This window comes from Pleurodeles waltl, chromosome 10 (assembly GCF_031143425.1).
Source record: "Pleurodeles waltl isolate 20211129_DDA chromosome 10, aPleWal1.hap1.20221129, whole genome shotgun sequence".
Taxonomy (NCBI): Eukaryota; Metazoa; Chordata; class Amphibia; order Caudata; family Salamandridae; genus Pleurodeles; species Pleurodeles waltl.
In genome coordinates this window covers 1,078,560,862-1,078,585,861 of record NC_090449.1, presented here as the reverse complement: position 1 = coordinate 1,078,585,861, position 25,000 = coordinate 1,078,560,862, and the positions used below count along the sequence as shown (strand labels likewise).

General features: G+C 46.8%; 1 protein-coding gene across 2 annotated transcripts in view; it reads left to right on the top strand.

The window, feature by feature from the left end:
- The window catches only part of CLIC2 (chloride intracellular channel 2), a 284,434-nt gene that overhangs the window by 78,984 nt on the left and 180,450 nt on the right, over positions 1 to 25,000 (top strand). The window contains exons 3-6 of one of the 2 annotated variants that reach the window (XM_069212162.1): positions 245 to 370; positions 2,436 to 2,542; positions 3,409 to 3,590; positions 16,574 to 23,869. In XM_069212162.1, the coding sequence (XP_069068263.1) occupies positions 245 to 370; positions 2,436 to 2,542; positions 3,409 to 3,590; positions 16,574 to 16,735 (577 nt within the window). In that variant the 3' untranslated portion in view covers positions 16,736 to 23,869. Of the gene's footprint in view, positions 1 to 244; positions 371 to 2,435; positions 2,543 to 3,408; positions 3,591 to 16,573; positions 23,870 to 25,000 lie in introns of those variants that run through there. The other variant, XM_069212163.1, reaches the window with a different exon arrangement.

The window sequence follows — 25,000 nt, the reverse complement described above, 5'->3', positions numbered from 1 at the left end:
GCGTGGTTGTTGTTTCCTTACATCTCATTTGATATGGCCTGCTCAGTATCATTGGCGTATTGTCCCGGTTGTACGGTCGAGTCAACAGTTAGCCATGGTGGCCACATATCGCACCCTTTTCATTGCGCGCTCGGAACTGTTCGATAGCACCGTATTATCGCTGTTGCATGATTTAGTAAATATCTGTTGTGAAGCATATAGTAAATGGCCTGAATACTAGCGTACCCATTCTATGTGCTTGCAGGAAGCCAGAGGAACTGAAGGACTTGGCTCCCGGCACCAACCCTCCCTTCCTGCTCTTCAACCGAGAGCTAAAGACCGACTTCATCAAGATCGAAGAGTTCCTGGAACAAACTCTGGCCCCACCCAGGTACCGTCAACCAAGTCTTAGTTCATGTGTCAGTCATGCATTGGGGATCTTTTGTGGTTAAGTCTCATCTGGAGGGTCATCGAATCACTTGGTACTTTAGATAAAACAATATTTCAATAGTGTGCTTGATATCAGGTATTTCCCATAGTCTTACCTAAGATTTAAATTGCCATGAAGGACCTTCAGTGGAGTTTTTCTTCAGAGGTCATCATAACATCAGGTGGTTTCTATAGAGTTTCTATAGAGAGTGTCCACAGGGGTCAATGTGACTTCAAAGTCTTAGCTCAGGGGTTGAGATGTCACCCGCTAATTTGCCTGGAGTCGTACCCTGCCGGTCAATGTGACATCATTGTTCATCCATGGATTAAAACAGTGAGCATACACTGGATGTTACATCATTTACTAATATGTCAGAGTATGTGACAGTCTATGGATTGCTTCTACTTTCAATTCCAAGGGAGTTACTGTTTCTCTCTGCATGTTTTATCCAGGTTCCCTTTTGGACTAGCTGTTGTGTTGCCCTTGTTCATGTCAGAGTCCAGTTGTTGAGAGGAAATATTCTTTGATGTACTCTCCTGAAACTGAGGTGCTTCCATCCTCCTAAAGGAAGGGGCAGAGAGGCATCTGGGCTCTCTGGACCAGGGATAGGGTGCTAATGTAGTTTCTCATATGAGTAGACCTGAGTTACGTCCTTGTCAACTCTCCATGAGATGGGCGCCTAGCCAGTCTTAGCAGAATTTCTTCTAGCAAAGGGAAGAGGTTGCAGGCAACACCTTTTTTATGTGCCCAGGTCATAGGTCCAGTCTTCAGCTAAATACACAAATAAATGACAAAATATTGTCAATAGTTATTCGCAGTAAGGGTCACCCTTTGACAGTATGAAGTAGCCAGCGGGAGAGTACCCGCCCAATGTAGTAAAGTAAATTTAGGTGAAACTTGAAGGTGGTCTAAAACATCAACATTGGACAATGGTTTACTCCAGGTATCTTCTTCCTATCTTTCCTAGTGCCTTCAGCATTGGCCCCAAGAGGAGCTGTCCTGCCTATACCACCCCCTCACACTTCTCCTCCTTCCCAGGACCAGTGGTCAAAGGATGCTTTGAGTGGTGGAGGTCCCTAGCAAGATCCCACCTCTGACGGGAGTGTGGCCCTTTTAAAGCAACTGCTACCATGGAGCAATACTGAGAGGCCACAGCGACTTGACTCTGCTCGTGTGTCTCCCCTTTACGATGTTATTGACAGGGGATTCGAGCCCTCTTTTCTGCAGTCCTGCCCAAGATGTTCCTCAACACATCTCAAAGCACAAAGACACAGTAAGATAAAACCAAGAGCATGTGCACAAGCTCTAAGAAGGACCATACCAGGTCCTGCTGGGTGATGGTAAGAGAAAACCTTCAGTCTGGCACAGCTGGCGAAAGCGTTCAGGATCCAGAGGGCCTGAAACATGGCAGAAAATTAAGAAATGGCAAAGTCGAGAAGGTCCTATTCCTCAAATGGATCCTCCTAATAGACCAGTAAAAATGCACTGGTAACACAGGTTAAATCTGAACATTGTCGGATGGCTGAAGAAGACATTGCTCATGTCGTCTGCATCTCAGTAGGTTTCACAGGACAGCAGTGTGCAGCTTTTGCTGCCCCTATTGTGGAAATTGTCGCATGTACAATATCCTGTAATCCAGTTCTCCATTTTGTGCACAATTGGCTTTCTCTTTCAAGGGCCAGAATCATGCTGCAGCCCGTGTAGACTGTGTTCGATTGGATATTCTGCTCTGTTGACCTCTTCAAGCCTGATCTTTTGGCTACTGTACCTTCAGCTGCGGCCCATCACCTTGATTCCCAAACAATTGGTCAAGACTGTTCAGAGTTATAGAGGTATTGTTTTTTTATGTTGTGGTTAGTTCTTAATCCTAAATCCAAGCTTCCCAGGAGCAACTGATAAACCCTTTTACACAGGTGCCTCTATGAAGTGAAAATTTTGTCAGTGACCAGATTTTTGATTAATCGAGTCCCTTAAGCTCTGTACCTCGATGAGTGTTCCATACTTATATCCATTTTTTTTTTAACAGGTATCCGCACCTGAGCCCCAAAAACAAGGAGTCCTTTGACGTGGGAAGCAACATCTTTGCCAAGTTCTCAGCGTACATCAAGAACACCCGGAAAGAAGCAAATATGAGTAAGAATCAAAAATTTGCTTACGAAATCCACCATCAGATCCCATGCAGCAGTAGATCACACAGACACCATGCTGGGCCAGATTCACCATCAGATCCCATCTGTAGCAGATCAAACAGGCGCAATGCTAGACAAGATCCACCATGAGATCCCATTTGCAGCAGATCACACAAAGACCATGCTAGACCAGATCCACCATGAGATTCCATACTGCAGCAGATCACAAACACATGCTGGACCAGATCCACCATCAGGTCTTATGCAGCAGCACATCACACAGACCCCATATTGGACCAGATCCACCATCAGATCCCACGCTACAACAAGTTACACATACAGCATGCAGCTGGAGATTATACAGACTCCATGTTGGGCTAGATCTACCATCAGATCCTATCTGTAGCAGATCACACAGACATCATGCTAAACTAGATCCAGAGGACGCTCTGTGCTGCAGCAGATCACACTTACATGATGTGGTAGAAGATCACGCAGACACCATGCTAGACCAGATACACTATCAGATACGGTTATATTCACAGTGAAAATGATATTGAAACACAAGTCTCATCATCGTAGTAGAGATGATATTTCAATAATGTCATACCCCAATGGTAGGCCCTCTCTCCTTTGATAGGAAGGTTATGTTGCAATAGGAGTCTTATATCCCAACATAAAAGCTCCAGTGTTTCGGCAGCAGAGGAGATCATGCCACAGCTTTAGGATTTCCATAGAACAGTAGACGATGCATGCATTGCTCCAGCTGCACCTTCTGAGGGCAGCAAGTTTGTGTTTGTAATGCTGTTATTCAGCCCGAATGATGAATTTGTGGTTCTCAGATATTACAGACCGGTTCTTTTCTGCCAGATTTCGAAAAGGCCCTGCTGAAGGAGTTCAAGCGCCTGGACAATTACCTGAACACTCCGCTGCCCGAAGAAATCGACCACAACAGCACAGACGAGGTCCAAGTGTCCACCCGGAAGTTCCTGGATGGGAACCAGCTGACCTTGGCAGACTGCAACCTGCTGCCAAAGCTGCACATTATCAAGGTAAGCAGGAATAGCAGAACCAGGGGTTTGGTTCTGGAATTCACCACTCGGGCTACGGTAGGCCTATATTCCAGATGTGCAGAATGATTTTTTTCATGGGAATTGTGGCTTCCTCTTTAGTAAAATTGAGAACACCCTGGTCATAGTTATTTGGGAAAATGTGACAAGCCCTCCTCAATGATGTTTGGGACATTCCAGTTGAATGGGATTTTGTCCAGTAGCCTCATAGGCATCCAGGATATTCATTTCAATGTGATGTGGAGAACCCCATTCAAAGGTTCCAGTGCACCAGATTCATTAGGGCCTTTTGGTGGGATCTGGCATACCATATACAATGGGATATTTTACACCGAGGGGGATATTTAGGAGGTCCTTGCATCAGGCTTGCACCTCACAATGTGGTACATGCACGACATAAACTCCAAGTCATATTTATAAAGCCACACAAAGCCACTTTGCGTGGCTTTGAATGGCCTCAAAGATGTGGAGTAAGGCAGGGCAGCGCATGTCACAGCGTTCCCTTACTCTCCGCCAGGGAGGTGTTCCATGGATGCTGTGGTGGGTTTTCCCATGCCCTCCCATGGTTTTTGACGCATTCCCAGATTTAGAAGGACTTGTAAACCTGGGACTCCTTAACAACGTTAAAACTCCGCAGGGGGGGCGCAACGAGGAGAAATATCTTTATTTCTCCTTGTTTTTCCTCTTTCTATGTGCGCTGCGTTCTGCAGCACAATTAGAAAGAAAACAACGCCTTTCAGGGTTGTTTTTGTGCAGTAGAATGCCCCTTCCCACACAAAAAGAATCCTGCCTATAACACAGGCTCCCTTGCACCATGGTGCAAAGGTGCCTGTATTGGCACTAGGCAGCTAAAATGGTGCCATCGCAAGAGAACAGGACAGGAATGCACCATATTAGATGAATATTTTGCATTCCTGTCCTTACCCTGTGGCACAGGGTAACGACGCAAGATGACTTGCTGTGCTGCCCTGAGCCACCATTCCTGTAAATATTCCCTCAAGTTCAGTGAAATCTAGAGCAACACTTTCAGCAGGACCTGGAAGTCATGTTCAGGGGTGCACAATATTCAATCAGATTGGGTACACCATGTTTAGTATGATCTAGTACAGCACATTCACTACTAATAGTATACTAGAATTTGGTAGAGATCTGTAACAATAATTAAAGGTCTATCTTTAACAATAACAAAAAAAATCTGTAGAATTAACTAGATCTGTAAAATAACAAAAGAGATCTATAACAATAAGAAGAGACATATGTGACAATAACAAAAGAAATCTGTAGAATTAACAAAAGAGATCTGTAAAAATAACAAAATACTGTAGATCTATGACAATTACAAGAGATATCTGGATCTGTAACAATAACAACAGAGATGTATAATAATAACAAAAAAGAAAGATCGGTAATATCAACAAGAGAGATCTTTATTAATAACAAGAGAGATTATATCCTATGGAGATTGTAATACAGGGACTGAGATATCCATCACGTCTGTGATGGAGTGACCCACCCGCCAAACCCTTTAAATCAGGCCCGAAGTCATCTAAGTAACAACAAAGAATATTTTTTCAAGTGAAGCAGAACATTTGAAAGGTGAGGGCTTTCCTCCAGTCCAGACGGCATGATCTTCAATAGGTAAAGTCCCAGCAGGATGCTAAAAGCCACCTTTCCTTTGAGCCAAGGGTAGCCATGCTTTGCCAGTAGTCGTTTGTCAGATTAACAGAGGTCAGGTTCATCTTCCTGGAGAATCAGATGATCATTGGCCTTTCTGAACCCATTCAGTCCACAGTGGTCTGAGCAAAACCTATAACCACTGGTCCCCCTCAGGGAGCCAGCGCTAAACTGCTTGTCCATAGACACTAGGGGCCAGATGTACCAAAAAAGCAATTTGTGACTTGCAAATTGCGAGTCCCTGCGACTCGCAATTTGCAAGTCGCAAATTGCTATGCAGTACGGTGTCTCAGACACCGACTGCGACTCGCAATGGGGTCGCAATGACCCACCTCATGAATATTCATGAGATGGGTCGCAAATTGCGGCCCCATAGCGAGTCTAGGCACTCGCTAACACGGAGGCCTGCTGTCGTCAGCAGGCCTCCATGTTAGCGACCTGCTTGTCAATAAAGCATTTTTTTTTTTTTGAAGTGTGGCCCGTTTTCCCTAAGGGAAAACGAGCTGCATTAAAAAAAAAAACGAAACCTTTAGTTTCGGTTTTTTTCAGGGCAGGGAGTGGTCCCTTGGACCACTCCCTGCCCTGAAAAAATATTTTGGGGGCCAGTCACAAACTGGAAGGGGTCCCATGGGGACCCCTTCCAATTTGCGATTGGGTTACCATCCACTTGAAGTGGATGGTAACTGCGATGCCATTTGCGACCGCATATGCGGTCGCAAATGGTATTGCATACCATTGCGAATCGCAAATAGGAAGGGAACACCCCTTCCTATTTGCGAGTCTGAAATGCATTTTGCGAGTCGGTAACGAATCACAAAATGCATTTCTGCATTGGGATACGCGTTTTGCGACTCGCAAACGGCAAATTTGCCGTTTGCGAGTCGCAAAACGTTTGCTACATCTGGCCCTATGGCCCGTATTTATACTTTTTTTGCGCCGCATTTGCGTCATTTTTTGACGCAAAAACGGCGCAAACTTGCAAAATACCATTGTATTTTGTAGGTTTGCGCCGTTTTGCGTCAAAAAGCGGCGCAAATGCGGCGCTAAAAAAGTATAAATACGTCCCTATGACTTCTCAATGATGCACAGTTCAGTATCCTAGCTACCTCTTCATTAATCCAGCCTTGGACCTTGGCTGACATCCTCAAGGGCTGGCCCTTTACAAGCCGAAGGAAGAGTGTCCCAGCGTTGATTTCATGTCTGCACGCAGACTGAGTAAAAACAGGCCACAGGCAGATGTGTCAGATCTTCAAGGGTTTAGGCCCCCCACCACTGATGCATCTTTGACATTTCTGTGTAACAAGCTGCAGAGGGGTCCACTGTCCTCCTCATATTTCCCTCCTGGTGCTGAGATCAGTTCCAATTCCATGTGAAAGCCGTGTGGCTTAAACCTGTTAATATGATAAGCCCAGTACTGTTGATGGCCAGAACTGAGGTCAATGGAATAGTTGAGTTCACAGATCCTTGTGATCCTTGTGAAAGGTGCTATATCCCTGGTGCGGTTCCCCACGAGGAGCTGCCCAGGAGTTACTGTGTTTTCTGAAAACAATGGTTCCCATAGCAATAATGTAGGTTAATAATGATACTGAAAACACAGTTGTATATTAATACTATATCCAGTACGAGAGGGGGGGCAACAACATTATAAAATTGCAATAATCAGTGCATGAGCTGACACTAGTCAGACCATCTTTCATCAGTGCAGGGCTCAGATCCATTGTGAGGGAGCCCCAAAGCAAACAAGGAACCTATACACAGTGGCCCTTTGACTACAATTGGGTCACTACAAATGGACTTTAATTGTTGTAGGTCGTTTTTGGCTCCTTTGGAAACCGTGTGTTGCAATATATTAATGTACATAAGATTTGATTTATGTAGGTTTCTTGTTTGCTTTGGGGCTCTCACAATTAAACTGAGCCCTGCACTGATGTGTGATGGTTTGACTAGTGTCAGTTCATGCACTGATTATTGCTCTCCCCGTCCTTCTCTCCTACTGGACTTAGTATTAATACAATTGTGTTTTGAGTACCTTTTGGAAAATGACCCTCTCTGAAGTGTCAGCCCAAACATTTTGCCTTCCTTCTCTTCTTTTCCTGACCTCATTTTTTCTTGTTTTAGGACTCTGCACACTTTACCACTGCTAACCAGTGCTAAAGTGTATTTTCTCTCTCCCCTAAACATGGCAAAATTGGCTCATACCCGATTGGCCTATTTAATTTACGTGTACTTATGTTTTGTACATGTCCTGGTAGTGAAAAACTCACAAATTTGTTTTCCACTACTGTGAGACCTGCTCCTCTCATAGACTAGCATTAGAACTACCCTCATGTACTTTTAATTGGTAGATTCTGACCTGGAAGGAGTAGCCCTGTCATGTTTCACATGGCCAGAATTGTAATAGAAAATCCTGCTTATTGATGAAGTTGGATTTAGTATTACTATTTTAGAAATTACACTTTTAGAAAGTGGGCATTTCTCTGCACTTACTGCCATCTGTGCCTTACAGCCTGTCTCCAATCCACATCTGGTCTGTGCTGGTCGACAGCTCCCCTTGTGCATTTCACCCAGATATCCATAAACACAGGACACTCAGTCACATCTGCATTCATCTGCATAATGTTTGGGTCTCCTTGGGCAGGAAGAGTGGAGGGTCTCTCTCTTACACTTCAAAGGCCAGTGGCCAGCCCTCACACAGAGGATTGATATCCCCCCACAGGGATCCTGACAGACAGGGCTGGGCTGAAAGGGGAACTTCGCAACTTCAAAATGACTCTTTGAAGTTTCCCCCACTTCAAAGGCAGTTTTCGGTGTATATATACTGGGTCTCTGACCCTACCAAATCAGACACTTCTAGATCAACACCTGCACTCCATTAAAGGGACTGCCTGTCTGCCCAAGGGACTCATCTGGACTGCTTTGCTGAGAAGGATTGCTGCCCTGCTTGTTGCCCTGCTTCCTGTTGGCATCTGACTCTGCTGGAAGGACACTGCCTTCCCCACAAATGCTCTCAAAGGGGCTGGATTAAGCTTGCCTCCTATTCTGAAGTCTCAGAGCTACAAAGACATCAACCCAGAGAAGAAAATCCCTGTGCTTCGGAAAATCGATGCTCCTTCTACAAGCGTGTCAAGGATTTTCAGTGTATTTATTAGAAATGGAGTCTTTGGTTGTAGTCAAGTTACCCACTTCCAAGCAAGGACCCAGTGAGAAGGTAGCCTCTTTCTAGCATGGCTACCCCCATTTTTGGCCTGTTTGTCAGTATGCTTGACTGTGTCTCTGGGATCCTCCTAACCAGGACCCCAGTGCTTATGCTCTCTCGGTTCCCAAATTTGACACTGCTTACTGGTAACCCAGTATTTCATCCAAAATTGGCATACTGGTGCCTCCTTAGAAGTCCCTAGTATATGGTACCTAGGTATCCAGGACACTGGGGTTCCAGGGGATCCCTATGGGCTACAGTATTACTTTTGCCACCCACAGGGAGGCCATGCAAAGGCATCTGCAGGACTGCCATTGCATCCTGCTTGAAATGGTGCATGCACCCTCTCACAGCCATTTTCATTGCATGAGGTCACTTATGAGTCACCTATATGTCAGGCCTACCAACTCTGAAGGCTGGGTGTAAAGTACCTGTGTGTGAAGGCACCCCTGCACTAGCAGAGGTGCCCCCACATCGTCCAGGACCATTTTCCTGGACTTTGTGAGTGCGGGACGCCCTTTTATGCGTGCACTGGACATAGGTCAATACCTATGTCCAGCTTCACAATGGTAACTCTGAATATGGCCATGAAAGGTGTATTACACTCGGGAATTGTACCCCAATACTGATTCAAGTATTGGTTTTACAATTCCATGCCCTCTGGGGGCTCCACAATGGACCCCCAGTACTGAAAAACCAGCCTTCTGAGGTTTTCCAGGCGGCCACAGCTGCTGCCACCTCACAGACAGGTTTCTGCCCTCTTGTTGTTTGTGAAGCTCATGCCCATGTAGGCAGAACAAAGCATTTCCTTTGGGAGAGGGGTGTTACACCCTCTGCCTTTGGAAATAGGTGTTACAGGCATAGGAGGGGTATCCTCCCAGAGCCTCTGGAAATGCTTTGAAGGGCACAGATGGGGCCCTCCTTGCATAATCCAGTCTACACTGGTTCAGGGACCACCAGTCCCTGCTCTGGCATGAAATTGGACAAAGGAAAGGGGAGTGACCACTCCCCTGTCCATCACCACCCCAGGGGAGGTGCTCAAAGCTCCTCCGAAGCCTCCCTGGGTCTTGCCATCTTGGATTCCAAGGTGGTGGGGCACTCTGGGAGCACCTGAGTGACCAGTGCCACAAGGTGCCGTCAGAGACCCCTCCTGATAGGTGCCTACCTGTGTAGCTGACCAATCCCCTTTTCAGGGCTATTTAGGGTCTCTCTCCTGGGTGTTTCCTCAGATTCTGATTGCAAGACTCCAGCAGGAATCCTCTGCATCCTTTACTTAATCTTCTACCGATGGAACTGCATCTGGACCCTCCAGAAACTCTACAAACTGAAACAAAGAAGCTGCTGCAATATTGTATCTTCAGCTCCTGCCAACAACTGCAACTGTTTCCAGGTCGTGCATCCTTCGAGGACTGCCTGTCTTCAGCCTGCACCAGAAGTACCGAAGGAATCTTCCGTGGAGTGACAGAGTCACTTCTCTGCTTCAGCAGGTACACCTCTGCAGTGATGACTGGTGGCGTGGGTCCCCTCTCCTGACGACGAGCATGGATCCAGCAACACAGGTGGTGGACTAAAGTGACTTCGACAGTACCAAGGTCCAGCTGTCCAACTTTGATGGAGGTAAGAGCTTGCCTACCCACGCAAAACAGTACCCCGTGCACCGCATGACTTGCAGTTGCCAAGGCTTGTGTGCGACCTTCCAAGACGTTCTTAATGCACAGCACAGCTTAGGCCCTCAGCACTCGATCCTGTAATACACAGCTTCCTGAGTAGTTCTCCGGCGACGTGGGATCCCTTTGTGTTGTGCTGCGTTGGCCTCCTTTTGCACCTTCTTTGTCCCCATGCTGTGGGACTTCTGTGCATGCTGCCTGGTCTTCTGAGGGCTCTCTGAGTTGCTGAGAGCCCCCTCTGTCTTCCTCTCCTCGGTAGAGGCCACCAGGTCCCTCCTGGTACGGGGCAGCACCATTTTCCGTTAAATGCAAGCTTTGCCTGTGCCAAGGCTTGTTCGCAGAATCCAGTGACACATACCAGACTGGAATCATCCATCCGACGTGAGACATCTTCTGCACCAACCAGGAACCCTCATTTGTCTTCTTGGGTGCATAAATTACTTTGTCTTCTCACCGGTGGTTCTTCTTTTGCACCTCCATCGGGGTTAGCAGCGGCTCCTATTCTCCCTGGACTCTTCAATGCTTCTTCGACTTGGTCCCCTTCTTTCACAGGTCTTCAGGTCCAGGAATCCATCATTGGTGTCTAGCAGTCTCTTCTGGTTCTTGCATAGTTCACTATTTTAGTATATGGTTTGTGTTCCTCCTAGGCACATTGCAACCTATTGTGATTTTCACCATTTGCAATGTTTTGTAATTGTGTTAAAGCTATTTCTGTGTTCTAGTGTATATACTGTGTATATTATGTACCTCCTAAAGAAGTATAGTCTCTAAGGTATTTTTGGCATTATGTCCCTAAAAATAAAGTACCTTTATTTTTGTAACACTGAGTATTTTCTTTCATGTGTGTAAGTACTGTGTGACTACAGTGGTATTGCAAGAGCTTTGTATGTCTCCTAGATAAGCCTTGGCTGCTCAGCTACCCCTAGACAGCCTGGCTTTTAGATACTGACTACATTTCACTAATAAGGGATAACTGGACCTGGTATAAGGTGTAAGTAAAGTTGTACCCACTACAAACCAGGCCAGCCTCCTAGAGACCCTCAAGTCAGGGTAAAGGAGAATCACACTTAGTTAACCCACGCTCACCCCCCTTGGTAGCTTGGCACAAGCAGGCAGGCTTAACTTCAGAAGCAATGTGTAAAGTATTTGTGCCAACACACACGGTAACTCAGTGAAAACACTACAAAATGAAACAACACAAGTTTAGAGCCATAGGTAATATTTATCTAAACAAAACAAAGACCAAACCGACAAACATCCAACATACACAAGTCAAGTTATGAATTTAAAAAGAAAAAGGGCCTCATTATGACCCTGGCGGTAGAGAACCGCCAGGGCCAACGGGGGCGAGAGCACCGCCGACAGGCCGGCGGTGCTCCCTTGGGCATTCTGACCGCGGCGCTTTGGCCGTGGTCAGAAAGGGAAAACCGGCGGTCTCCCGCCGGTTTTCCACTGCCCCTAAGAATCCTCCAAGGCGGCGCAGCTCGCTGCGCCGCCGAGGGGATTCTGACAATCCTTACCGCCATCCTGTTCCTGGCGGCTCGCCCGCCAGGAACAGGATGGCAGTAAGGATTGTCGTGGGGCCCCTGGGGGCCCCTGCAGTGCCCATGCCAATGGCATGGGCACTGCAGGGGCCCCCGTAAGAGGGCCCCGCTAGTATTTCACTGTCTGCGTAGCAGACAGTGAAATACGCGACGGGTGCAGTAGCACCCGTCGCACCTTCCCACTCCGCCGGCTCGATTACGAGCCGGCATCCTCGTGGGAAGGGAGTTTTTCCCTGGGCTGGCGGGCGGTCTTTTGGAGACCGCCCGCCAGCCCAGGGAAAAACTCATAATACCCTCCGCGGTCTTCTGACCGCGGAGCGGTATTATGGAGGCCTCCGCCGCCCGCCAGGGTCGTAATGAGGCCCAAAGAGTCTTAAATCCTTAGAAAACAGTGAGAATGCTGTTATTTCACAAAAGTACCTGGGTAGCATCAAAATAAAGCTGCACGGGCGAGTGTGCGTCAAAAAAGTCTAGCGATGTACCGATTTCTCACTCGCGAGCGAGACCGTGCATCGTTTCTCCTCCGGTCGGGTCAGCATGCGCCGTATCTTCTCTCCCGCAAGAGAGCAATGGGTTGATCTTGGAAGAGCACCTTGGGACCGGGCAGGCTTTGCACTGATTTTCCGCGCCCAGCGTTGTTGCGTTGAAATCCATTAGCATGGTTTCAAGAAACCATGCTACGTGGGGGCTTGTTACTTTAACAGCAGCCGCTGCGGGTGTTGCTCGTTGGTTCTCCGGCCGCGTTGCCTCGGTCTTCCAGCAGCGATGCATGTGGAGCGTCGATTTTAGCCACGAGGTCGGTAGAACATCGTTTATCAGCCGCGAGGCGGATGGTGCGTCTAAAGTTTACCCGCACGTCGATCTTTGCATGGATTTTCAGTTCTTAGTTGCCAGCTTCACCTCTCTAGGGCCCAGGGACTGGATAGGGCACCATTTGGCAGGGCAGGACTCTCAGCAGGGATTCCAGGTGCTGGCAGGGGATGTCTTTGATGGCCCTGAGACTTCAACAACAGGAGGCATGCTCAGTTTAAGCCCTTGGAGATTCTTCTCAAGCAGGAATGCACAACGAAGTCCAATCTTTGTCCCCTCTCACAGGCAGAAGCAGCAAATGCAGGATAGCCCAACAAAGCACAGTCACAGGCAGGGTCAGCCCTTCTCAGCTCTTCAGCTCTACTCCTTGACAGAAGTTTCTCTTGATTTCAGATGTGATTTAATTTTCAGGGGTTTTGGGTCCACTACTTATACCCCTTTCTACCTTTGAAGTAGGCCTACTTCAAAGAGAAGTCTTGGTTGTTTTCAAGATCCTGTGTTGCCCATGTCAGGCCCCAGACACACACCAAGGTATTGGAGACTGCATTGTGTGAGGGCAGGCACAGCCCTTTCAGGTGTAAGTGACCACTCTTCCCTTCCCTCTCAGCACAAATGGCTCATCGGTATATGCAGGCTACACCCCCGCTCCCTTTGGGTTACTGCCTTGAGTAGAAGTGCAAATAGCCCAACTGTCACACTGACCCAGACAGGGAATCCACAAGCAAGCAAAGTCACAGAATGGTTTAAGCAAGAAAATGCCTACTTTCTAAAAGTGGCATTTTCAAACTCACAATCTAAAAACCAACTTCACTAAAAGATGTATTTTTAAATTGTGAGTTCAGCGACCCCAAACTCCACATGTCTATCTGCTCCCAAAGCGGATTTCGGCTTTAATAATATTTAAAGGCAGCCCCCATGTTAACCTATGAGAGAGATAGACCTTGCAACAGTGAAAAACGAATTTGGCAGTATTTCACTTTCAGGAGATGTAAAACACATTAGTATATGTCCTACCTTAAACATACATTGCACCCTGCCTATGAGGCTACGTAGGGCCCAACTTAGGGGTGAATTACATGTAAGAAAAGGGAAGGTTTAGGCCTGGAAAGTAGGTACAGTTGCCAAGTCGAATTGGCAGTTAAAACTGCACACGCAGACACTGCAATGGCAGGTCTGACCCATGTTTACAGGGCTACTAATGTGGGTGGCACAACCAGTGCTGCAGGCCCACTAGTAGCATTTGATTTACAGGCCCTGGGTACCTCTAGTGCACTTTACTAGGGACATACTAGTAAATCAAATATGCCAATCAGGAATAAACCAATCTTCAATACAATTTACACAGAGAGCATATGCACTTTATCACTGGTTAGCAGTGGTACAGTGCCCAGAGTCCTAAAGCCAACAAAAACAAGTCAGAAAAAATAAGAGGAAGGAGGGAAAAAGATTGGGGATGACCCTTCAAAAAGGGGCAAGTCCAACAGCATCATCCCTGGGTTTCAAAATATCCCCACATCGCAGTGAGGAACCAAGGCTGCGCTCCTGGAAATCGACGCATCACCTTGCAGTGTAGAAAGAAATGACACATCGTCTGTGACACGCTGGAAAATCCAACGAAGCACCTTATTTTTCAATGCATCTCCGCCTCTGTGGACCCCATGCATCCCAGGTACTGTTTGTTACAAGGATATAACTACTGATTCTTAAAGATTGAGATTCATTTAAACCTTTAAAAAGTGGTATCTCAACTTGGATTTTTGCATTTTGATTTTATTTTATTCAGATAAATACTATCTATTTTCTAAACCTGTGTGGTGTATTTGTGTGGTGTTTTCACTGTGTTACTGTAGGATTTATTGCACAAATACTTTACACTTTACTTTCTAAGTTAAGCTTGCTTGCTCTGTGCCAAGCTACCAGAGGGTGGGCTCAGGATACTTTGGATTGTGTTGTGAGTTACCCTGACTGGGATTGTGGTCCCTATTTGCACAAGAGTGTATGCCTCTGTCAACTGGAGATGCAATTTCTAACAGTATCATTATTAACCTATCTTATTCCAATGGAAACCTTTATTTTCAGTAGATATAATAAGGGCCCAGGTTCCAGTAAGGTAGGGCCGCCTTTGTTAAATTATAAGGAGTTACTATGTTCACAGTGAACTTTCCCCACCGTACTACCCTGCCTGGTCTCTTCTACCCGGTTCACTACCCACTTGTCCGCATGTGCTGCCAATTACTGTGTGTCAGCGATTAGAGGGTCAGCGCAGTATCTGTGCAGTTCTCCTGAGGAAAGACCCAAACTTCTCAATTATGAGTATACTGAACAACCCCTCAATCACTGGCACATTTTCCCTCTTCACTAACGCACACAAACTCTAACGAGTGACATGCGTAAAGGTCTCGCATTTCACTCCTGCCATCTTCATCTTCTCCACACTCTTAAAGCTTGGTGTTTTCTGGGCAGAGTTAATTATGTTTCACTGAATGAGCTGGAGCCAAGTCAGCCCAGGTCATTACTCATGCTTTCCTCTACTGATGCCATTCTATAAAAATGTCATTTCCTGCCAAGGGGAGTTCTCAATCAAGCAGCTGCTTTCACTTCCTCCTGCTCCTTCTGCACTTCACTTACTAGCTTGGAACATTCATCCTTCCTGGCCTTCTGAAGCTCAAGTGCTAGCTGTAGCCTCCCAATTGCTCGCGCAGGAAAGCTAGAGGTAGGGGACGCGGTCTGGGTGTTGCCTACAAGGGAGCCTTATTCACTTCAGTCTCAGCACTGGTCACAGGGGATGCCCTTCACCATCCCAGGAGCTCTTTCGGCCTGCACACATCACCTGCCTGACTCTACAGGCTACTCCTAAGTCACCTCCGGTCATATCTCCCACTCATCTTCCTCAGAGCGCTGGGGGCCTGTTTATGAGTTTGTCACACAGTGCGTGTCACCTTGCTGCGCTGCATTGCATGACAGGGAAATGCAGGATTGTGCTATACGTAAGGCAATTTGGCGCATTCCTGCCTTTTTCCCTGCGCTGATGCCATTTTGGGGGCCTAGTGCCAACGCAGGCACCCTGGCACCATGTGCCTCTGTTGCATGCATAATTGTGCCCAAAAACAAACTTGAGAGGTATGTTCCTTATTATATGTGTGCTGCAGAATTCCGCACACGCAGAAAGATGAAGTAACAGGGAGAAACAAAGATATTTCCCCTCGTACGCCTCGCTTGAAAAGCTGCAACGTTTTACTGTATTCCAGGTTTACTATTCCTGATAAATCTGGGAATGCGTCAAGAACCATGGGAGTTGCATGAAAACACCCACGCAAAGCCCAAGGAACACCTTCCCAAGGCAGAGTGAGGCAAAGCAGTGTTTTGTGCTGCGTTACCTTACTCCAGATTTATGGAGCCACGCAAAGAAGCCTTGCGTGGCTCCATAAATCACTTGTAAGGTTTGCGTCACTTTTGCACAGAGTTGCATGGTGCAAGAACGATGCAAACCAGCTCATAAATAGGCCCCTGGATATCTGCCATGATACTAGGCACTTAACAGTAAATGTGCTGGACTTAATATTTCATATGTGTTTGCGTTGATCAAGAGTCTTGATACATCACTGATTACCACTGCCAGGCCAGTTCTGGGGGTGCTCACAGAGTTTCAATGGCCTCTTTTTCTCTTCTTTAGGCTTTAACCTTCAGTGAGCTCACATCGGCAGCTGGTTCTTGTAGTTTTAGTGACAATGGCACTCCATGACTGCCTAGCTGCACCTAAATCCGAAATACCCTGGGGAGCTCTCCTTGCACTCATCCTCATCAAAGAGGAAGAAGCTGTAGCTTGGACATTACTTAGGGCATCCACAGAAGACCAAACAGGGTACAACAAGCAGGAAAGGGAACATGCTAGGAGCAGGGAATGAACGCTGTAGTTAGGCCTCTCAAAAGGAAGACATTTTTTCAGATATAGCCCTTGAGTGTGTCATGATAGGTGTGAGTCAATGTGCTCAGGGACCAGCTGGCCTTCATTGACATCAATTTCCATCTGTAGCCTCTGCATGTGCAGCAATAACTTGTCTGTCCCTCCTGTAGGTCGCCGCAAAGAAATACCGCAACTTTGAGATCCCAGCAGAAATGAGCGGGGTCTGGCGCTACCTGAAGAACGCCTACGCCCGAGATGAGTTCAGCCACACGTGCCCGGCGGATGAGGAGATTGAGCGCACCTACGTGACAGTGGCCAAGAAGATGAGCTAGACTCAAGGGCCATTCTGAGGATGGAGGAGACTCTTATGGGTCACCCCAGCTTACTGATTTAAAGGCATCCCAGGCTACTGCTCTCAGCCCATGCCAGGCCACAGCTATCAGGGCACCCCAGGCCAATAATCTCAGGTCACACTGCTTTTAAGGCATCTTAGACTATAACTTAAGGACATTTCAGGCTACTGCTCTCAGGATACACTGGGTCACAGATATCGGGGTATGCCAGGCCACAGCTATCAGGACACGCCAGGCCATAGCTATCAGGGCTCTCTAGGTCAGTGCTCCTAAGTAACTACATTTAGGGCTTCCCAGGCTACTGCTCTCAGTACATGCCAGGCCACAACTATCAAGACACGCCAGGCCACAGCTATCAGGGCACCACAGGTCAATGCTCCTTGGTCACTTATTTTACTGTACACTAGGCTACTGCTCTCAGGACACACCAGACCACAGCTATTGGGGCACCCCAGGTCAATGATGTCAGGTCACACTGCTTTTAGGGCATCCTAGGCTATACCTTTAGGACATCCCAGGCTACTGCCCTTAGAACACACTGGGTCACAGCTATCTGGGCACACCGGGACACAGCTATCAGGGCACGCCAGGCCACAGCTATCAGAGCACGCCAGGTCATAGCTATCAGGGCTCCCTAGTTCAATGCTCCTAGGTTACTGCTTTCAGGGCATCCCAGGCTACTGCTCTCAGGACATGCCAGGCCACAACTATCAAGACACACCAGGCTACAGCTATCATGGCACCACAGGTCTATGCTCTCAGGGCACTGCTTTTAGGGCATCCTAGGCTACTGTTCTTAGGACACACCAAGTCACAGCTATCCGGGTATCACAGGTCACTGCTATCAAGGCACTTCAGGTCAATGCTACCAGGCTACTGCTGTTAGGAATTTCCAGGTGACTGCCCTCAAGACATCCCAGAGTAAATAGTTTAGAGAGTCCCAGTCAATGCTTTCCAGGCATCCCAAGTAACTGCTCACAGGACACCCCATATAATTGTACTAAGAGATGATAGATTACTGTTCTTCGAGCATGCCAGGTTACTGCTCTCAGGGCACCCCCACACTACTGCTCTTCTTAGAACCCCAGCTACCAGAGTTCTTAGGATATCCATCAAGTGACATGCTGTCACAACATAGCCACAGGTGACCCTGATTACTGCTCAAGACATCCCCTGGTAACTGCTGTGGACATCCCCTGGTTATTGCTCTGGATAGCCCTGGTTATTGCAGAGGACATCCCCTGCTCACTGCTGAGGACATCCCTTATTTTCTGCTGAGGACATTCCACGGTTACTGCTAAAGACATTCCCTGGTTACTGCTGAGAACATCCCATGTTTACTACTGAGGACATCCCCTAGTTACTGCTGAGGACATCCCCTGGTTACTGCTGAGTACATCCCCTGGTTACTACTGAGGACGTCACCTGGTTACTGCTGAGGACATCCCCTGGTTAGTGCTCTGGACATCTTCTGGTTACTGTGCAATAGAACTCTGCTCTAAGGGCACCTCAGGTCACTGTTCTTAGAGTATCTAAAGTCACTGATCTCAGAGCACCCCAGAGTACTGCTCCCAGGTCACCCCCACATTAGCATAACCTGAGCACCCCACAACATCAACCAGGGCACTTGTCCCAGCAAACATCACAATGATGCTCTTAGGGAACTCTCACAGAAAACACAAGGTTACTCTTAAAGGAAATCACTGGTTACTGTTTTCAGTGCTTCACAGATTACTGCTCTCAGTGCAGCTTGGGTCACTGCTCTTAGAGCGTGCTCACCGTCCCCTAGTAGTGCCCCTAGAAACAATTGCCCTGCACAGAGTTTCAGGATGCTACTTTCAGAATCTCTCAGTTCAATGCCCACCACAGGATCACTGCACTCCAGAGATCCTAATATTACTACTGCCCAACCCTGGGTCACTATCAGAGGTATACTATGGTAATACTGGGCTACACTGTGTCAGATTACAAGCATTATCACAAGGAATGCTGCAGTAATGCCATCTAAAGTGTGTCAATTCCACAGCATTGTCAAAAGAATACTGTGGTAATTCTTAGCTGTAGTCTACCAAATCCAGAGCACTCTCACAGAAATGCCGTAGTAATGCTGAGATATACTATGCTAGCTCCAGAGTACTGCCACCGGGGTAGCATGATAATAGTGAGCCATAGTGTGGGAGCTCCAGAGCCTCATCACAAGAATACCGTGGTAATAGAGAGCTATAGTACGCGAGCTGCAAGGCACTGTCACAGGAATACCATGGTAATAGAGAGCTATAGTATGCAAACTCCAGAGCCCTATAACAGGAATACCATGGTAATATAGAGCCATAGTGGGTGAGCTCTAGAGCACTATCACAGGAATACCAAGGTAATATAGAGCTATAGTGTGCGAGCTGCAAGGCACTGTCACAGGAATACCGTGGTAATAGAGAGCTATAGTGTGTGAGCTCCAGAACATCATCACAGGAATACCATGGTAATAGCGAGCTTTAGTGTGTGAGCTCCAGAACATCATCACAGGAATACCATGGTAATAGCGAGCTTTAGTGTGTGAGCTCCAGAGCTCTATCACAGATATACCATGGTGATAGAGAACTATAGTGGGTGAGCTCCAGAGCATCATCACAGGAATACCATGATAATAGAGAGCTATAGTGGGTGAGCTCTAGAGCATCATCAAAGGAATACCATGGTAATATTGTGCGAAAGTGTGCATGCTCCAGAGCGCAATCACAGGAATACCATGGTAATAGAGAGCTATAGTGTGTGAGCTCCAGAGCATTATCAGATGAATACCATGTTAATAGAGAGTTATAGTGTGCAAGCTCCAGAACGCTATCACAGGAATATCATGGTAATAGAGGGCTACAGTGTTCAAGCTCAAGAGCACTAACACCGAAATACCTTGGTAATAGAGAGTCATAGTGTGCGAGCTCCAGTGCACTATCACAGGAATACCAGGGTAATAGAGAGCCATAGTGTGTGAGCTCCAGATACTATCACAGGCATACCATGATAATAGAGAGCCTTTGTGTGCGAGCTCCAGAGCATCATCACAGGAATACCATAGTAATGGAGAGCTATAGTGTGGGAGCTGCAAGGCACTGTCACAGGGACACCATGGTAATAGTGAGCTAAAGTGTGTGAGCTCCAGAGATTGCTCTCACAGGAATACCATGGTAATAGAGGGCTACAGTTTACAAGCTCAAGAGCACTATCACCGAAATACCTTGGTAATAGAGAGTCATAGTGTGCGAGCTCCAGAGCACTATCACAGGAATACCATGGTAATAGAGAGCCATAGTGAGCGAGCTCCAGAGCACTGTCACAGGAATACCTTGGTAATAGAGAGTCATAGTGTGCGAGCTCCAGAGCACTATCACAGGAATACCATGAAAATAGAGAGCCTTTGTGTGCGAGCTCCAGAGCATCATCACAGGAAAACCATAGTAATAGAGAGCTATGATGTGTGAGCTGCAAGGCACTGTCACAGGAATACCATGGTAGTATTGAGCTAAAGTGGGTGAGCTCCAGAGATTGCTATCACAGGAATACCATGGCAATAAAGAGTCATAGTGTGCAAGCTCCAGAGCACCAATTCAGGATTACCATGGTAATAGAGAGCTATCCAGAGCATCATAACAGGAATACTATGTTAATTGAGAGCCATAGTGTACGACCTCTAGAGTGCTATCACAGGAATACCATGGTAATAGAGAGCAATAGTGTGCAAGCTCCGGGGCTCTATCACAGATATACCATGGTAATAGAGAGCCCTAGTGTGAGCTCTAGAGCATCATCACAGGAATACCATTGTTTGAGAGAGCTATAAAGTCCAAGCTTCAGAGCATCATCACAGAAACACCTTTGTAATACAGAGCCATGGTGTGCGAGCTCCAGAGTTCTATCACAGGAATACTAGGGTAATAAAGAGCTAAAGTGTGTGAGCTCCAGAGTGCTATCACAGGAATACCATGGTAATAGAGAACTATAGTGTGCGAGTTCCAAGGCACTGTCATATGAATACCATGGTCATAGAGAGCTATAGTGTGTGAGCTCCAGAGCCTCATCACAGGATGGCTATAGTAATAGAGAGCTCTATTGTGCGCACTCCAGAGTGCTATCACAGGGATACCAGGGTAATAGAGGACTACTGTGTGCGAGATCAGTAGCATCATCACAGGAATACCATGGTAATAGAGAGCCATAGTGTCCAAGCTGCAAGGCACTGTCACAGGAATACCATGGTAACAGAGAGCTATAGTGTGCAAGGTTTAAGGCACTGTCACAGGAATACCATGGTAATATTGAGCTAAAGAGTGCGAGCTCCAGAGCGCTATCACAAAAATACCGTGGTAGTAGAAAGTTATGGTGTGCGAGGGCCAGAGCATCATCACAGGAATACCATGGTAATATAGAGTTATAGTATGTGAGCTCCAGAGCATCATCACAGGAATACCATTGTAATATAGAGTTATAGTATGTGAGCTCCAGAGCATCATCACAGGAATACCATGGCAATAGAGAGCCATAGTGTGCGAGCTCCAGAGTGTTATCACAGGAATACCATGGGAATAGAGAGCTAAAGTATGCGAGCTCCAGAGAGCTATAACAAGAATACCATGGTAATAGAGAGATAAAGTATGCGAGCTCCAGAGTGCTATCACAGGAATACCATGGTAATAAAGGGCTACCATGTGCGAGCTTCAGAGCCCTATCACAGGAATACCATGGTAATAGAGAGCTATAGTGTGTCAGCTCCTGAGTGCTGTCACAGGAATACCATGGTAAAAGTGAGCCATAGTGTGCCAGCTCCAGAGCACTATTAGAGACATACCATGGTAATAGAGAGCCATAGTGTGGAAGCTTCAGAGCGCTATCACAGGAATACCATGGTAATAGAGAGCTATAGTGTGCGAGCTCCAGAGCACTATCACAGGACTACCATAGCAATAGGGAGCTATCTTGTGCATACTCTAGAGCGCTATCACAGGACTACCATGGTATTAGAGAGCTTTAGTGAGAAAGCTCCAGGATGCTCTCACAGGAATACGATAGCAATAAACAGCCATAGAGTGTGAGCTCCAGAGCACTATCTCAGGAATACCATGGTAATAGAGAGCCATAGTATGCGAGCTCCAGAGTGCTATCACAGGAATACCATGGTAATAGAGAGCTATAGTGTGCAAGCTCCAGAGAACTATAACAGAAATACCATGGTAATAGAGAGCTATAGTGTGGGGGCTCCAGACTGCTTTCAGAGGAATGCCATAGTAATAGAGGACCATAGTGTGCGGACGCTAGAGCACTATCAGAGGCATGCTGTGCTAATAGCCATAGAGTACGAGCTCCAGAACGCTATCACAGGAATACCATGGTAATAGAGAGCTATTGTGTGCGAGCTCTAGGGTACTATCACTGTAATACCATGGCAAAAGAGAGCTATCTTGTGCTTACTCTAGAACGCTATCACAGGAATACCATGGTAATAGAGAGCCATAGTGTGTGTTATCACAGGAATACCATGCAATAGACAGCCATAGGCTGTGAGCTCCAGAGCACTATCACAGGAATATCATAATAATAGAGAGCCATAATGTGCGAGTTCCAGAGCACTCTCACAGGAATTCCATGGTAATAGAGAGCCACAGTGTGTGAGCTCCAGAGCGCTATCACAATAATACCATGGTAATAGCGAGCCATAGTGTGTGAGCTCCAGACGCTATAACAGGAATACCATGGTAATAGAGAGCCATAGTGTGTGAGCTCTTGAGCATCATCACAGGAATACCATGGAAATAAAGAGCTACAGTGTGCGAACTACAGAGCTATCACAGGAATACCATAGTAATAGAGAGCCATAGTGTGCAGGCTCCAGATCATTATCACAGTAATACCATGGTAATATAGAGCTATAGCGTGCCAGCTTCAGTGCATCATCACAGGAATACCAGGGTAACATAGAGCTATAGTGTGCGAGCTCCAGAGCATCATCACAGGAATACTATGGTAATAGAGAGCTATAGTGTGCGAGCTCCAGAGCATCATCACAGGAATACTATGGTAATAGAGAGCTATAGTGTGCACACTCCTTAGTACTATCACAGGGATACCAGGGTAATAGAGAGCTATGGTGTGCGTGCTCCAGAGCCTCATCACAGGAATACTATGGTAAGAGAGAGCTTTAGCGTGTGAGCTCCAGAGCATCATCACAGGAATACCATGGTAATAGAGAGCTAACATGTGTGTGAGCTGCAAGGCATTGTCACAGGGCTCTGAGGAAAAGGTAGGACATTCCCAGACCACATTGCGATAACAAGGATCTCCAACTAATGGGCCAACCCAGTCTATAGTCCACTTCGAGGTGACCAGCTCTTAGATGGGAGACCTCCAGTTCATATTGAGGTAGCACTACTTTAAGACAAGATGTCCACACTGAGACTGCAGGACTCCTAGAAAGATGGGGAAGCCCCAGTTCTTCTTGAGGTTGCACCATTTTGTGGCAAGATGTCCACGTTGAGGTCACAGGGCTCTTAGATGAGGCAGCCAGTTCATGTTGAGGTACCACTATTCTGAGATGAGATGACCACATTCAGGTAGCAGGGTTCTTAGATGTGGCGGCCCCAGTTCGTATTTGAGGTAGCACTTTTTTGAGACAAGGTGGCCACATTGAGGCAGCAGGGCTCTGAGGCTGCGGGCTGCACACCCTCTGTCCACATTCTGGTACCATGGCTCTGAAAGGGGGGTCCTCGCCAGCCTGAGAAGCCCTTCTCTCTCAGGTCTTCCATGAAGGGAACAAGGACAACTCCCTGGAGTCATGGCCAGTAGGAAAGGGATGTCCTGGCTGCAGCAGCGACGTGTACAAAAAAGTGCTTCTGCAGTATTCAAAGACCGTTCTGTATTCAGCCCCCTGGTGCTCCATTCAGTGTAAGGGTCGGTGGCACCCCCACCCCCAGGGCACAGGGGGAGGTGACATTCATTCTGCTGTAATTTATAGCTTTGTGCTACATGAAAGTAATGCCAGCTTTGTGGGATTTATGAATACATGTTATTTTATGTCACTTTAATTCCAAGTGTTGATAATGTTAAATTAAAGTTCTCTGCACGTTATAGTGACTGTAGTGTGGTGATATTTGTATTTTGTATTAGCTGTATTTTAATGTCATGTCTGTCATTCCTGGGGTGTGTCTCCTATGTCTTTGTTAATATAATCCTCACCTTACTCTGTCTTCATTTTACATATGTGTTCTTCTTCCACTAAATCACTATGCCCAATGCTCTGTGTAATTCCTCTGTTTTATTTTACGTTGGGTTACAGTTTGGGCACAGTTTCTCCAGGGTTGAGGTGTAGTGTATGGAGGGAGCAAGCGGATCTGTATATCAGTGCGGACGCCTCCTACTGGTTCAGGATTAGGAAGTAATCTCCTGATTGAGTCCCTGCTATGGTTACATTGTTTCAGTGGTTCAGCTCAGTGACTTGGGAGTTGCAACGTGTCCAAGGGTTGTAGAACAATACAAAGAGATTAGGGGTTGTTTAATCCCGGGTGACCACCCCACTGGCCCGCCAGGGTGCATACACCATGGCCACAGCCACGCTGGCTGAGGACTGTCTACCCTAGAGAGAGACCCCCACCTGACAGGGCAGTGAAGGGTCCGCCAAAGCAGGACTTTTCAATACAAAAAAAACTAAAAAACGGCCTAACACTGGAGGAGATTTCTTCTGTGTTCCCTGCCTGTGAACTTTATACCTTGCATGGTGTAAGTGGGTGGGCACCATCTTCAATAGGGTGAGGCGACCACCATGTGTGAGCTGGTGGCCCTTTGGCATGCATGGCACCAGTATATAGGATTGTCCTGCAGAGCTGCTGTAAAATTTTAATTGCGCAGAAGTAATTGGAGTCATTTTGGCAATTTCACATTACTCGATATGCGATTATTCTTGCTTGTGTAATTAAGAGCAATTTGGGGTAAATATTCTACCACAGGAACACAGGAACAACAAATTTAGGCCCAAAATAAACAAAAATGTCTTGCGCCCATCAGAGCCCCCCTAATGCCTCCATGTGTGCACTGTATTAAACATATGTCGCACCATGGCACAGGTTAGGGACAATAGGGTCTACATTTTTTACGCTATTGTAGTACATTGCAGGATTAGCACCAAAAATATTGGCGCTAATCCTGCAGAATACATTGGGGCCCATTAAAATTAATGTTGTGCCTCCTTTTAAACCCTGCTCT